This window comes from Heliangelus exortis, chromosome 28 (genome assembly GCF_036169615.1).
Source record: "Heliangelus exortis chromosome 28, bHelExo1.hap1, whole genome shotgun sequence".
In the NCBI taxonomy this organism is placed as follows: Eukaryota; Metazoa; Chordata; class Aves; order Apodiformes; family Trochilidae; genus Heliangelus; species Heliangelus exortis.
The window spans coordinates 2,284,944-2,298,675 of record NC_092449.1 but is presented as its reverse complement, the minus strand read 5'-3'; the positions used below and the strand labels follow the sequence as shown (position 1 = coordinate 2,298,675).

The 13,732-nt window shown below is 55.1% G+C and overlaps 1 protein-coding gene across 2 annotated transcripts; it reads right to left on the bottom strand.

Moving 5' to 3' along the window:
- Positions 1-1,312: 1,312 nt before the first annotated feature.
- Positions 1,313-13,238, bottom strand: MAP2K2 (mitogen-activated protein kinase kinase 2). 2 transcript variants are annotated; one of them, XM_071727613.1, is made up of 12 exons: positions 13,089-13,238; positions 11,621-11,831; positions 10,074-10,220; positions 9,371-9,448; positions 8,339-8,390; positions 8,119-8,243; positions 5,905-6,118; positions 4,493-4,557; positions 3,872-3,933; positions 3,136-3,181; positions 1,808-1,914; positions 1,313-1,735 (listed from the first exon to the last, which is right to left on the bottom strand). In XM_071727613.1, exons 1-12 carry the CDS (start codon positions 13,172-13,174, stop codon positions 1,729-1,731), a joined length of 1,200 nt encoding a protein of 399 aa, XP_071583714.1. In that variant the 5' UTR covers positions 13,175-13,238; the 3' UTR covers positions 1,313-1,728. The 2 variants fall into 2 exon arrangements, with proteins under 2 accessions (XP_071583714.1, XP_071583713.1); XM_071727612.1 differs by lacking the exon at positions 13,089-13,238 and adding an exon at positions 11,970-12,154 and having other exon boundaries at positions 1,529-1,735.
- Positions 13,239-13,732: the final 494 nt, after the last annotated feature.

Genomic DNA, 13,732 nt, shown 5'->3' with positions numbered 1-13,732 from the left:
AGCAAGCACAGACCCCCAGCCCAAAAACAAGGGTCTCACCCCTTGGGTTTGATGGGGGGGGGGAACATAGCCACCCCCCACACACCTCCCCCCTTGTCATTTGCTGGGGCAGGGGAAAGGAATTGGGGATGAAAGGTTTGGGGGTCCCAAGTCATGTCTGTCAGGGACCTGAGCACAGGTAGAGGGGACATCAGTAGCCACCCTAAGGGGTGGAAAAACAAAACAAAACAAGACAGCCTGGAAGAAAGAAAACAAACCAAAAAAATCCCACCAAGCTGCCAAAAGTCATCTCCTCACAGGGAGTGGGCTTGGGGATCACCAAGGAGGGGAGCAGGGCAGCAAGTCACCTGAAAATACACCTGTGTGGAGGATGAGGAGGTGAGAGCTGGACCTGCCACCCCAGGGCACAGCACTGTGGTGGGGACACACTGGGACACCCAGCCTGGCTCAGCCCCCACAGCCAGGGGGGTCTGCAGGGCCCTCAGCAGGCAGGAGGGTCCCGTCACCCACAGTCTGGTTGAGGTGGCCTTTGGGAACCCTTGTGGGTTGTCTGTCCAGGGGGGTTCATCCCCACCCTGCAGTGCCCCCCCCAGGCACCCCAAACCTGCCGGCTGAGGGGAGCAGGGGACCCAGGGGGCTCCAACGGGGGCCTCTGCAGCCCTGCTACAGCCACCACGGCTGAGACCACCTGTGGGGTGGGCCAGGGGGAGCTGGAGAAACCAGCCAGCCCGGAGGGGTTTTATTTTCTTCAGCTCCACGAGATTGAGAGGGACCCCACTGAGAGGCTACCCTGGCTCTGCCCTGGCCATGGTGGACAACTCTGGAAGGAGCCAAGGATGGAAAACCCAAGGATCGCCTCCTCCCACCTCAGCAGCCAACAGGGAAACCATGGTCCAAGGGAGCCCCAAAACTCCTGCCCCACAGCTCCCACTGCCAGCCCAGAGCCCGTCCAACACTTGCCAGACCCCAAGCCTGACTGAAACGTCCCCCGTGTGACAAATACAGCTTTAAAAACCAAGCCTTTAAAAAGAAAACTAAGAAAATACAAATTCCTCCTCTCCTCCACCCGGAGGGCTCAGGAGGGATCTCACCACCCTGTTCTCCTCCAGCTCAGCCACATCTCATCCTGCAGACCTGCCCACACCAGTGTGTGCCCACCTTGTTCCCAGCAGGATGGCGACACCATTTTGGGTCACCCTAGACTGGGTTTTTCCCTGATTTCTCCACCCTGGAGCCCACATGGAAACCTGGGAGAAGCGTGGGCTGTGTATCTCCTCGTCCTCAGCCCTTGTCACCATCTCATACACACATGTAAAGTGTGCATATACACATACACACAATTTTTTTTTTTTTTTTTTTAACCCAAGTGAACATGTTTCAAAAAAAAAAAAAAAAACAAAAAAACAAACCAAAAAAAACAAACAAAAAAAAACCCCAAAAAAACACAACCACAAAACAAACCCCAAAACAAACAAACAAACAAAATAAAACCCCAAACCAAAAAAGCCCAAACAAAAGAAAAGAAAAATTAACAGAAGCAGCACCACGTTTCCCAGGTGTCAGGAGCTCCAAGAGCTGGAGCAGAGGCCTGGAACCCCTCCACATCAAAGGAAACCCACCCTGCCTGGGCTGGGGGGCAGTCGAGAAAGATGCTTCCGAGGGGCCGGTGCTTTGCTGCCGGGATGCGAGGCGAGGAGGGGCTGAGGGGGAGGGAGGAGGGCAGTTCTGTCATGGCCTGGAGAGGAGAAGGAAACGGTGACAAGAGGCAGAGGTACTGAACCAGGCAGTGGCTTGGCTGGGCCCTCACATGGCAGCACGGGTGGGTGTGCTGGGCTGGTTCAACCTCAGCGTTTTGCACAGCCAGCCGGCGAAATCCACCTCCTCCACCTCGGAGCGTTTGATGAAGGTGTGACTCTGATGGCAAAGAGAAAAAAAAAACCAAACCAAAACTGGGTTAGGAGCATCTCCGGGTGCTCCCCAGCCCCCCCAAACCCAGCCCCATGCCATGGGCTGCAGCCCGTGGAGGTGAGAAGACCCCAGTGTGACAGCTCAGGCTGCTCCCCGGCAGAGAAAGCAGATTTTGAGAAAGCTGCAGCCCTGTGGCTGGGGTTTTGTTTGGTTCTGGCCAAGAAGCTGACACACAGGGATGGGAACAAGGGAGATTTAAAGGACACAAGAGTCTGCGTGGCCCCTGCCTGTGAGCAGGCTGAAATGCAGCTCTGGATGGGCAGGCAGAGCACAGTGCTGCAGCTCCTGTGTGTCCTGTGGTCCTTAAATGCCCCTGGATGGCAAACCCTGCTCCCCTGGGTGTGAAGGGACCATAAAGCTCACCCAGTGCCACCCCTGCCATGTTCAGGGACACCTCCCACCAGCCCAGGGTGCTCCAAGCCCCATCCAACCTGGGGCCTTCAACACTGCCAGGGATGGGGCAGCCACAGCTTCTCTGGGCAACCTGGGCCAGGGGCTCAGCACCCTCACACCAAAGAATTTCTTCCTCATGTCCAACCTAAATCTCCCTCTTGAAGCTTAAAGCCACCACCCCTTGTCCTATTGTTCCCTGCCCTTGTCCAAAGTCCCTCCCCAGCTTTCCTGGAGCCCCTTCAGGCACTGGATGGTGCTTTAAAGGTCTCCCTGCAGCCTTCTCCTTTCCAGCCTCAGTCTCCAGCCCCTTGATCATTTTCATAGTTTTAGTAGATCCATGTCTGTCTTACACTGGGGACTTCAGAGATGGACACAGCTCTCCAGGTAGAGCCTCACCAGAGAATCCCCTCCCCCAACCTGCTGCCAGGCTTTGGTCCACACAGCCCAGGACATGGTTGGTTTTCTGGGCTGCAATCACACACTGGGCTGAGTAAGAGCTGGCATCAATTCATCTGCCCAGCTCAGGAGGCAAAGGTTTGTCCCAGGCACCTGCACAGATATGGTTCCCACCCTGGGCTCCACACAGGGCAGATACCATCACTGCCTTTGAACCCAGGTGAGTCACTCTCTCTCCTGAGCTCTGTTTGGCTCATCTTAAGCTCAGCCTGGGAGTCTCCAGCCTTTAGAGCAAGAGAAGCACAGAGGGGATGTGGCAGCAGGTTGGAGATCTCTTGGCATCCCACTAGAGAAAGAAAATTGCTTCTCCCCACTTACCATCAGCATCTTCAGATCTGCCCGTTCTGCTGGATTTTTAATTAAGCTGAAACGAGAAGAACAAAAGAGCAAAACCAACACTGTGACATTTCTTGTGGGAAACCAGGTTATCTGGCTGGAGAGGTCTCCAGCTTCACTGAAAAGCCACTTGGGCTCCTGGCTGGTTTCCCCAGGAGCTTGGCAGCATCCAAACAGCCCCTAAAGGACTGCCTCCAACAGCCCAGCTCCTAGGACAGCTGCAGGATCCATCTCTTCTAGGCCGTGTGGATGAACTGCACCCTTCAAATGGAGAACAGGACCCAAAGCCTGGCAGGGATTAATGATTTTTGTCAGGTCCAGTCTCTGTGATTTCACAGGGGTTGGAGCAGCACCTTCAGGTGCCCCCCCTGTGGCGTCAGAAGGTCTGGAAGTGGATGGTGTGTGTATGCCTGGTGCCTGCAAGGCTGGGGGGTGACTCACAGTCCCAGCAATCTGCTCCCCCATCCCCCTGCCAGGCTCAGATTTAGAAGGTGCTGGGATACTGCTAAGCATCACCACAAATAAACTGCTTTTATTCCAAACCTTCCCAAGGCAGGAGCTCCCAGAACAGTGCAGGATCACACTGCAGGCAGGGAGGGGTCACCTCTAGAGCACAGAGAACACACCACTCTGCTGAACATTTTGGATAAAGCAGCCTGCAGAGCTGTCAGGGAGTACACACAGGCCCCCACCATCAGCCAGAAGATTAAATCCTTACCATTTATTTACAAACTCTTGGAAGTCTTGTGTGAAAACTCCATTTGGCAGCTTGGGAGGTGGCTGCAGGGAGAAGGAGAAAGGTTTTCTGCATCACTGTGTGTGAATGGGTCAAAAACCAGAGTGGCACCTCTAATGAGCTGCAGAAAAGCTCTGTGCTTTCCAGCTCTCCTCCTCCAAGTTGCCCTTTACAACCCCAAAACTGCTCCCTGCCATTCCCCATCCTGGCAGGACATGGCTGGGCTGACAGCAAACTTCTGCCCTACCACCATGTGAAGCTTGGGGGGGGACCCTGTGAAACTGCAATTGCAGCATCATTAATTCCAGATCCAACCCCCAAAAAATCCCAGCTCTGGCAATAAACACACTAATGGGGGTCAACTCCTATCACTTTAACCAGGGGAACTGCTCTTTCTGCTTGCTGGTGGGATGAATTCTGCCTTGCAAGGCTGCTGGGATACTGCTGCCTGGAGTTTTAGCACCCTCATTCAAAGGGCTTTCTCTATTGAAAAGCCTCTGCTCAAGCAAAGGTTTTGGAACCCACCCTGACACAGCAGAGCAGACATGACACTGCTGTGCCCCAGGGAAGCCCCAGGAGAGCCAAGGATAAAGAAATACCCACCTCATTAACTATATAATCCAGCAGTTCAAAGATGGCCATGGCAGGCCGGCTGTCCATCCCATGGCCTGCGTGGTGAAAAAGTGACAAAAACAGTGGTGAGAGGGTGCTTGGGGACAGGAAGGGGCCTCATGTCGTGTGAAAAGCACGGGTGCTTGAGGGGCTTCTGCTGGGAGAGGCAGAGGCCTAGGAACTGGCTGGAGGTTTAAAGAATGATGAAAAATAAATTCTGAAATTTCAAATTTCTTTCACCGTGCCTACAGTCCATTTATTTCCTAACTTGGAGCATTTGGAGAGTAGCAGACCATCTGCTGTGGCAGGCTGGCAGCATTTCTAGAGCCTTCTGCTTCCAAGCAAATGGCTCAATCAGAGCTTCCTTCAAACCCTCGTGCTGGTATGTTGCTTCCATGAGAGCTCCTAGCAAAGCTTTTCCCAAAAAAGGTTCCTCTAGCTTGAAATGAACCTGCCAGCAGCATGGGCAAAACTTGGAGCCACAGGGGCTGTGACAGTGTCCCTGAAAGGAACCTGCCAACAGCATGGGCAAAACCTGAGGAGCCACAGGGGCTGTGACAGTGTCCCTGAAAGGAACCTGCCAGCAGCATGGGCAAAACCTGAGGAGCCACAAGGGCTGTGACAGTGTCCCTGAAAGGAACCTGCCAACAATCAGCATGGGCAAAACCTGAGGAGCCACAGGGGCTGTGACAGTGTCCCTGAAATGAACCTGCCAGCAGCATGGGCAAAACCTGAGGAGCCACAGGGGCTGTGACAGTGTCCCTGAAAGGAACCTGCCAACAATCAGCATGGGCAAAACCTGAGGAGCCACAGGGGCTGTGACAGTGTCCCTGAAAGGAACCTGCCAGCAGCATGGGCAAAACTTGGAGCCACAGGGGCTGTGACAGTGTCCCTGAAAGGAACCTGCCAACAATCAGCATGGGCAAAACCTGAGGAGCCACAGGGGCTGTGACAGTGTCCCTGAAAGGAACCTGCCAGCAGCATGGGCAAAACTTGAGGAGCCACAGGGGCTGTGACAGTGTCCCTCAAAGCATCTCCACCAAGGGGTGCACATCCTGAGAGCCTGTGTTGTCCCCATCACAGGGTGCCTTGCTGTGGGGCTTGAGCTTTCCCGTGGGATGCAGGCAGACAAAGCGAGCTCTTTACAACCTTAACAGAGCCTGGTCAGCATCCTGAGAGCAAATCTCACTTCCCCACGCCAGTCCAGATTCCTCCTTGCACTTCAGGAAGGACAAACCTCCGCAGCAGAGTGGGTTCTGCTGGAGCATCCGCAGCGAGGCCTCTTTGGGGACGCGCTCGCTTCCCCACCACGACCTCACCCAGAGGGGCCTTTGGGCAGCCCGACCCGACCCCTTCTCCCCCACCTCTGTGTTGTTGTTTGCAATGCACACGACAGCCCCTACCACTGACGGGGCGTCCTGGGGGCCTGGCCCGCGGCGAGATGCTGTGAGGCTCTCCCTCTGCCCCGTCCACCACAGGACGGCCAAATATTGCTTCCAGTTCCTTGGAGTCTGGCGGGGGGATTGGGTACCTTCCGATCGACAGCTCCACTAACGACAGCCCCATGCTCCAGATGTCAGACTGGACCGAGTAGTGGGTGCCCTGCAACCGCTCAGGCTGGGAAGGGAAGAGCAGAGAAACACCCCCTGAGAAAGGACATCAGCACCCAGAGTGGGGAATAACACACCCTGAGATGAAATCTGGGATTCTAAGATCCTGATGGTCATAGAATCATAGATGGGCTGGGTTGGAAGGGACCTCAGAGCTCATCAAGTCCAACCCTTGCTCCACTCCCCCCGTGGTTCCCAGCCCATGGCACTGAGTGCCACATCCAGGCTCTTTGGAAATATCTCCAGGGATGGAGAATCCACCCCTTCCCTGGGCAGCCCATTCCAATGGCTGAGCACCCTCTCCAGAAAGAAATCCTTTCTAATGTCCAACCTAAACCTCCCCTGGCACAACTTGAGACCTCTTGTGCCCTCTTGTCTTGCTGAGAGTTGCCTGGGAGCAGAGCCCAACCCCCCCCTGGCTCCAACCTCCTTTCAGGGAGTTGGAGAGAGTGATGAGGTCTCCCCTGAGCCTCCTCTTCTCCAGCCTCAACACCCCCAGCTCCCTCAGCCTCTCCTCATAGTATCTGTGCTCCAGTCCCTTCCCCAGCCCAGTTGCCTCCTTTGGACCTGCTCCAGCACCTCAATCTCCTTCCTGAGCTGAGGGGCCCAGAACTGGTCTCTCCGGCTCAGCTCTCCACTCCTCCAGGGGAAGGGGTGTCCCAAAGAATCAGGTGTCCACCATCATAGAATGATGATGGTTGGAAAGGACCTTCAAAATCAAGTCCAACCATTCAGCACTTGCACCCATCTCACCCACAGCTACAGCTGAGCAGCACCTACAGCTGCAGGCACTGAGAGTACACAGCAGGAACCTAATGCTCTGAGATCTCTATTGCTGAGATCTAACGAGCTCCAGTTACTAATGAGAATCATGGAATCATAGAATGTCAGGATCATCTGGTTCATCTCTTCTCATATTATTGTTTATATGCACCCCTTCAAGCTTTTTCAAGTGGGGGAATCCACCCCTTCTCCTGGGAAACCATTCCAATGGCTGACTGGCCTCAGAGTGAAAAATTTTCCTCTCGTGTTCAATTTTATTTTTCCCCTGCTCATTCCTGTTAGTGCCCAAGAGGAATTTCAAGAGCAGAAAAGCCACTCTTGGATCTTACAATTGAATGAAAAATAAAAATTAAGTACATCAGTGCAAGTCATCCACACTGGCAGCCTTGAGTCAGCTGGGCAAAGCCAGGGGCTGAGTGTGAAGGAGAGAAGGAGACATTATTTTTAAATAGCCACTGTCTAACTATAACTGTGCTTGAATAACCATTCCCAAAATATGAGAGCAGCTCAGGAGGGCACTCTGACTGCTGCCCTAGTAACCCACCACTCATTTCCAGCCACAACCCTCTGCCCTTCAGCCAGCCAGACCTGGGCACTGGGAGGCAGCAAGGAGGTTATTTTATTGTTACAGGCACTTTATGACCTGCAGTTGATGATTCTCATTTAAAGGAGAGGCACAACCAGTTCACCCTCACTGGCTGACTCCAGTTTGGCTTTAATTTCCCATTAGCCTGTACCAAAACCCAGCTGCACTAAACTGGTTTTACCCCCATTTTGCACATGGTGAAAGCAGCAGAGGAGCTGAGTGTTACCAGCAGCCACACTCAGATTCTTGAATGAAGAACCAACCTTTTCTTTGCATGAAAAGAAAACAGGTTTGGGAAACACTTGGGAAAATCAAAGCTGGAAGTATCTGTAGGATCCAAAAGGTTTTTCCCTACAAGTCTCTGCACTTCCACATGCAGCACTGCTAGCTGAGCACAGCTTGGAGCCCACAGGACATCAGCTCCTCAGGGGGACACGGACTTATCAATCCTCCAGCACAGGACAGTACCTTGAAGCACTGGGCTCAGCCCCAGTGAGAGCCAGGATTGGGGCAGTCCAGGTGAGGATGGAAACAGAGGAAAAATGTGAACGACCAGGACACTCCCCACTGAGTCTGTAAGAGCAGAGCTGAACCCAGATTGTAAAAAAATCCCAGATGAAAAGCTGGAAGGAACTTACAGACATGTAGGACCGAGTTCCCACAAAAGAGTTTGCCATGGAGTCAATGAGTTGGCCGCTGACCCCAAAGTCACACAGCTTGATCTCTCCTCGAGAATTAACCAGGATGTTAGAAGGCTTCACATCTGACAACAGGGAGAGAGGAGAGAGCAAATGTGACTCCAGGGAAAGCACAAGGCTAACGTACCACAGGCAGCTATTTTTAGGTTCCTCCTCTCACCTCTGTGCATGATTTGGTGCTTCTCTCGCAGATAAGCCAAACCCCTCAGAACCTAGAAGGAAACCAAGGAGAGAATCATAGAATCATAGAATTGGCTGGGTTGGAAGGGACCTCAGAGATCATCAAGTCCAACCCTTGATCCACTACTGCTGCAGTTACCAGCCCATGGCACTGAGTGCCACATCCAGTCTCTTTTTAAATGTCTCTAGGGATGGAGAATCCACCACCTCACCGGGCAGTCCATTCCATTGCCTGATCACCCTCTCCATAAAAAAATTCTTTCTGATATCCAGCCTAAATCTCCCCTGGCACAACTTAAGACTGTGTCCTCTTGTCTTGTTGAAAGTCGTCTGGGAAAAGAGCCCAACCCCCCCCTGGCTCCAACCTCCTTTCAGGGAGTTGTAGAGAGCAACGAGGTCTCCCCTGAGCCTCCTCTTCTTCAGGCTGAACAGCCCCAGCTCTCTCAGCCTCTCTTCATAGGGCCTGTGCTCGAGTCCCTTCACCAGCCTGGTTGCCCTCCTTTGGACCTGCTCCAGCACCTCAATCTCCTTCCTGAACTGAGGGGCCCAGAACTGGACACAGGACTCGAGGTGTGGCCTCACCAGGGCTGAGATCAGAGCAGGGAAGGGAAGTGCTTTCCCCTCAGCAGGACATGTTGCATAAACTCTGAGTGCTGCCACACTGGAGTGGCAAGGAAAGCCACCCCATGGTGTCCATGTGTTTCAGAGGTTGCAGTTTACCACCCTGTCCATCACAGATCCTGGGTTAACCACCCAAGAAAGCTTCTCCCAAACCTTCTCCAGGAGGAGCCAACACCAGATGGTGCAACACCAAGGGGTCAGGGTTATGGAGAGTGGTTGGGAATATGGTTTCCCCCTCCCCTCTTGCACACACCACTGCCTCTTGCCGTAGGTCAGGGCAGGAAAGTGTTTATGGGGAAAGGAAGATTCCTAAGGCTACAGAAGCATTATTCCCAAACCATGCCCAGCAAATCCCTTCTGGAAGCCTGAAAAGCCACCACGACTCACTCACCGCTATGCTGACTTTCCCCAAGATCTCCTCAGGAATTCTTTTGGCTTCTTTCAACACTTGATCCAAAGAGCCACCATCCTAAAACAAAGAACACAGAGGTGACCACCAGGCCAATCCCCAGCAGGAGAACAGAGCAAGCAGACCCAGGGAGGGCACACAGTGTATGAACAGCCCAGAGCATCCCAGCTCAGCTGCCTGCAACAGCTCAGCATCAAGCCCATTCTTTCCATAGCAAGAGAGATCTGGAGATCAGAGCTCAAGCTTCTTGCTGAAAATCATTTCAGTGCTATCTTCTATCAGCTCTGCTTCTTGCTGTTAGTTCTTAGCTTCCTTCCCATCAGAGGAAAACGCAGAGCTGATGCTGTCAGTGCTGATCCAGAGGAGTGACAACACAGTTTCCCACCAGAGACAACAGCAAATGTGATCTGTGCTTCATGGCAAGGGCTGCCGAGCCAGGGGTTGACAAGAGTTCTGTTTGGCCAACCCCCAAACCTTGGCTTCTGCTTTCCAAAAAGTTCTCTCTCTCATTTCAGTGCCCACATGTGAGGCTCCCAGCAGGAGCACAGTGGCCTTGCATGTGCTCCCAGGCACGGAGCCACTGGGGCTGCCAGCACCCTGACTGGTGTCACTTGCAATTTCAAGTCTCAGGGAGAAAGGGTTCAGAGCAGGGCAGGAGTTTGCAGAGGAGGAAACTGGGACTCACCATGTGCTCCATGCAGATGGAGATCTCTCCATCACTGTAGAAGGCTCCATAGAAACCCACAATGTATGGGGAATTACACTCATGCAGCACCTGCAGCTCTCGGATAATCTGATTCCTGATGGCTGGCTTGATTTCTAAATGAATCAGCTGCCAAGAAAGAAAAAAACCCAAAACAGTATTTAAAGGTGTAACACACCTGGAAAAACTTACAGGAACCATGTGAGCAAGTCCTGAGTGTGGAAAAGAAACAAAGTCTTCATGGGAAGCTCTGCATTGGTGTGGTTTTTACCCTTTGCAGACTGATGTGAAGGATAAAGGGAGAGGCAGAGCCCTGGGCAGCCTCTGAGAGGCTGAGGCAACCCCTGGCCAGGTGGAGATTGCACAGGATACTGAGTGGAAAGACAAGTCAGAAGTTTGCTGCAGATCTGACTCAGCAGAGAGGAACATTTTCACAAGTGCTGTAGGTGTTGTAAGAAGAGGTGCTCTGGTATCATCAAGGAAACCACAGAAAGTAAAACAAAGAAAAAAAAAAGAAAAAAGAGAAAAGAAAAAGAAAAAAGTGAAGACTATGCCCTTGAAAGAGCAGTTGCTTTTTATCCTCCACCTGGAGTCAGTTAACACAGCTGTGGGGAGGGGAGCCAGAGGCTGAGAAATGCAATGGCAAATCAGGAAAAAAAAAAAAAACCAAACAAACCAAAAAAACCCAAAAACCAGACACTGTTCCTGGGAGCTCCAGGACACCCAACCCCAGGGAGCTCCATCCTGCCCACAGCCCCACGCAGCCCTTTCTCTGCAGCAGGGACAGCCACTTCACTTTCTGAACACAGAGCTCCCCAAACCCACCCAGTGACAACCAACACTCCCAAATCAAACATCCTGGAAGCCTCCAAGAAGCCACCTGGAGAAGCAGATTTGCCCATGAGACCCACTAAAGCACCCCAACTGCAGGAGAGACCAGAAAGTTTCCTCCAGAGGAGTGGTCACCCTGTTCTTGCTGGGTGCTGCCTTCTCTAACAGACAGATGAAGCATCTCCTCATTTTCTGCTACCAGGCACCAGAGTAGAAGAATTCTCCCCCACTCCCATGTCTGAAAGGACCCATGGTGGCTGCTTGGAACTACAGGGGGGGCTCTGTTAGGTGGGTGACAAGGAACATGTGTCTGCCAAACCTATCCCTCCACCTGCCACTTCCAGCCCTCCATAGCCACAACCCAGGATCCTCAGGACATCTGCTTCCTGCTGCTTCCCTCCAGGTTAGCCCAGTTCATTACAATCAGCTCCTCTGGAAGAAGAATAAACGTTCTGTTTTCAACAGCAGGATCTGGTGCAGAGATCTTGGCCTCTCCCAGGGGAGGACTTGGAGATGGGCAGAGGTGAAGCAGCAGAGACTCCACCTAAAACCCAGCTGAGGGCAACCAGGACCTCAGTCCCACCCCTGGAGGGTGCAGATGTGTCAGTGCAGAGATCCTGAGCCAAGCTGGTGCTCTCAGAGTGCTGGACACCCTCTGGCACAACACCACAGCCCACTCTTCTTTTTCCCCTCATTACCTTCCGTGCCATAATGAGCCCTGAGGGTTTGTGCTGCACTTTGGTGACCACTCCGCCGTTGCCAGCCCCCAGTTCAGAGATCCTCTCAAAATCATCATCCTTCAGCTCACCAACTTTGGCTTTCTGGGTGAGAAAAGCTTCCAGGCGCTTCTTCTGCTGCTCATCCAGCTCCAGCTCCTCAAGCTTCTTCTGCAGGTCCACCAGGTTTGCCCTGGAGAAGGGAGAAGGAGACAGAAGGGATGGTCAGGAGACTGCAGGGGCAGTGCCAGAGAAAGAGGGTTGTGGGTTTGGTTTTTTTTTTTTAAGGGAAGCAGAGGGAAATAACTGAAAGCTGTCACCTGACACATACTCAGCCCCTGATACAGCAGCAAGACTAAAGCAAAGCTCTGGAATGGGGCAGGACTCAGCTCTGGTGCTGACAGGGACAGTGAGACCCATGGTGCACTATCTGCCCAACACACATCTCCTCTGGAGAGGAGCCTCAGTGCAGCCAGCTGTTCAGGGGGAGCCAAGGAGCAGGGAAAATCCTTCAACCCTTAAAGAGGCAGCACAGCCCAGCCCAGGGAGAATGGCAGCATCAGCAACCTCTCCCTCTCTTGACACAAGAAGCCAAGCTTGGGTTTTGCTGTGAAACACAAGAAGGCCTTTCCAGAGTGTCCAGCAACCCCCTGCTTTGTTACAGCCCCCTGCCACCCCCCAAACCCACTGCTCCTGAGCACAAAGTGGTGTCTGTGCTCCCCCAGCACCTGCTGCTGAGCTCCCACCATCCACACAAGCCCCAGCTGCTCTCTTCTATTTGCTGTCCACCCTCTTCATGTCCCCTGAGCCTCGGGCAGCAGTTCTGGAGGGTCTCACCCTTCCCCTTCCACCCAGCACCCCCATGGCATGCTCGGCCTCCCCCAGCACTGCCCATGCCACCCTCTTCACCCCACATGTGCTGTCCCCCAAGCCCTGATTCCTGCCCCAAATCCTGGCTCCCACAAGCCCAGTCCTAGTCCCCCCCATGCCCCAGCTGCTCCCAGATCTTCCCCAGCCTCCTCTGCCTCCCCCCAGCAAACCTGGCCATCAGCTCAGCCTCCACCTGCGCTCAGCCCCTGTCCCCCAGACCCCATGTCCGCTTACCCTGACCCCCTCCCACCCCCCAGACCCAGTGCCAGGCCCGTCCCAGCCTCCTCAGGCCCGCCTCGGACCCCCAACCCGGTGTCCCCCGCTCCTCCCGGGCCCGGCGTCTGGCCTGTCCGCCCCCCACAAGCTCCCCAGGCCCGGTGCCTGCCCTGTCGCGGCCCCCTCAGCCCCTCCCGGCCCGGTGCCCGTTCACCCGGTTCCCTCAGGGCTGCCCTATCTTCCCCCCCACCAAGGCCCAGTGCCCGCCCTGTCACGGCCCTCCCCCGCCTTCTCTCCCTTCCCCAGGCCCGGGCAGCCCCCGGTCGCGGCGCAGGCTGGGCGGGCCCCGCCGCCACTGACTCACTCGGCGGAGCCGTCGGGGCTCGGCCCCTCGGCGGCGCTGGGGGCGATGTTGAGGGCCGGCAGCACCGGCTTCCTCTTGGCCGGCATGGCCGGGCCGGGCCGCGCCTGCGGGGCCTGAGGGGGCGCGCGGGGGGGGCGGGGCCTGGCGGGGGCGCGCGAGGGGCGGGGCTACGGCGGGCGGGGGGCGGGCCCGGGGGGGGTGGAGCCAATGGCGCTGGGGCGGGGAGTGGGATGGGCGTGTCCTAACGGGGGGGCGGGGTTTGGGAAAGGTGGGGTCGGGGAGGCGGGCGGGGCTGCGGAAGCCTCGCGAGAGTTGGCTGAGGGAAGGGCGGGGGCTGGGGGTGGGGCTGGGGCTGGGGGGGTGTGGGCGCCGTCTCTGTTGAGGCGGGGACTGAGCGGGAACAGCGGGGCCGCTGGCAGAGGGGACGATGGCTGAGGGGACGAGGGCTTGGCAGTAATCAGCGCCCAGGAGCCCCCCGAGCCATGCCCGCCTTCTGCCCCCCTCTGCCTCTCCCCTCCCTTCCCGCCCTCCCCTCAGCTCCCCGTTCAGGGCTCTCTGGAGAGCTCTAACGCAGCCCCGGGGTCCGATGGCGCCGGGCGGGGGCGGGCGGGTGCCCTTTGCTCGGTGCCAGGGTCTCCCGGCTC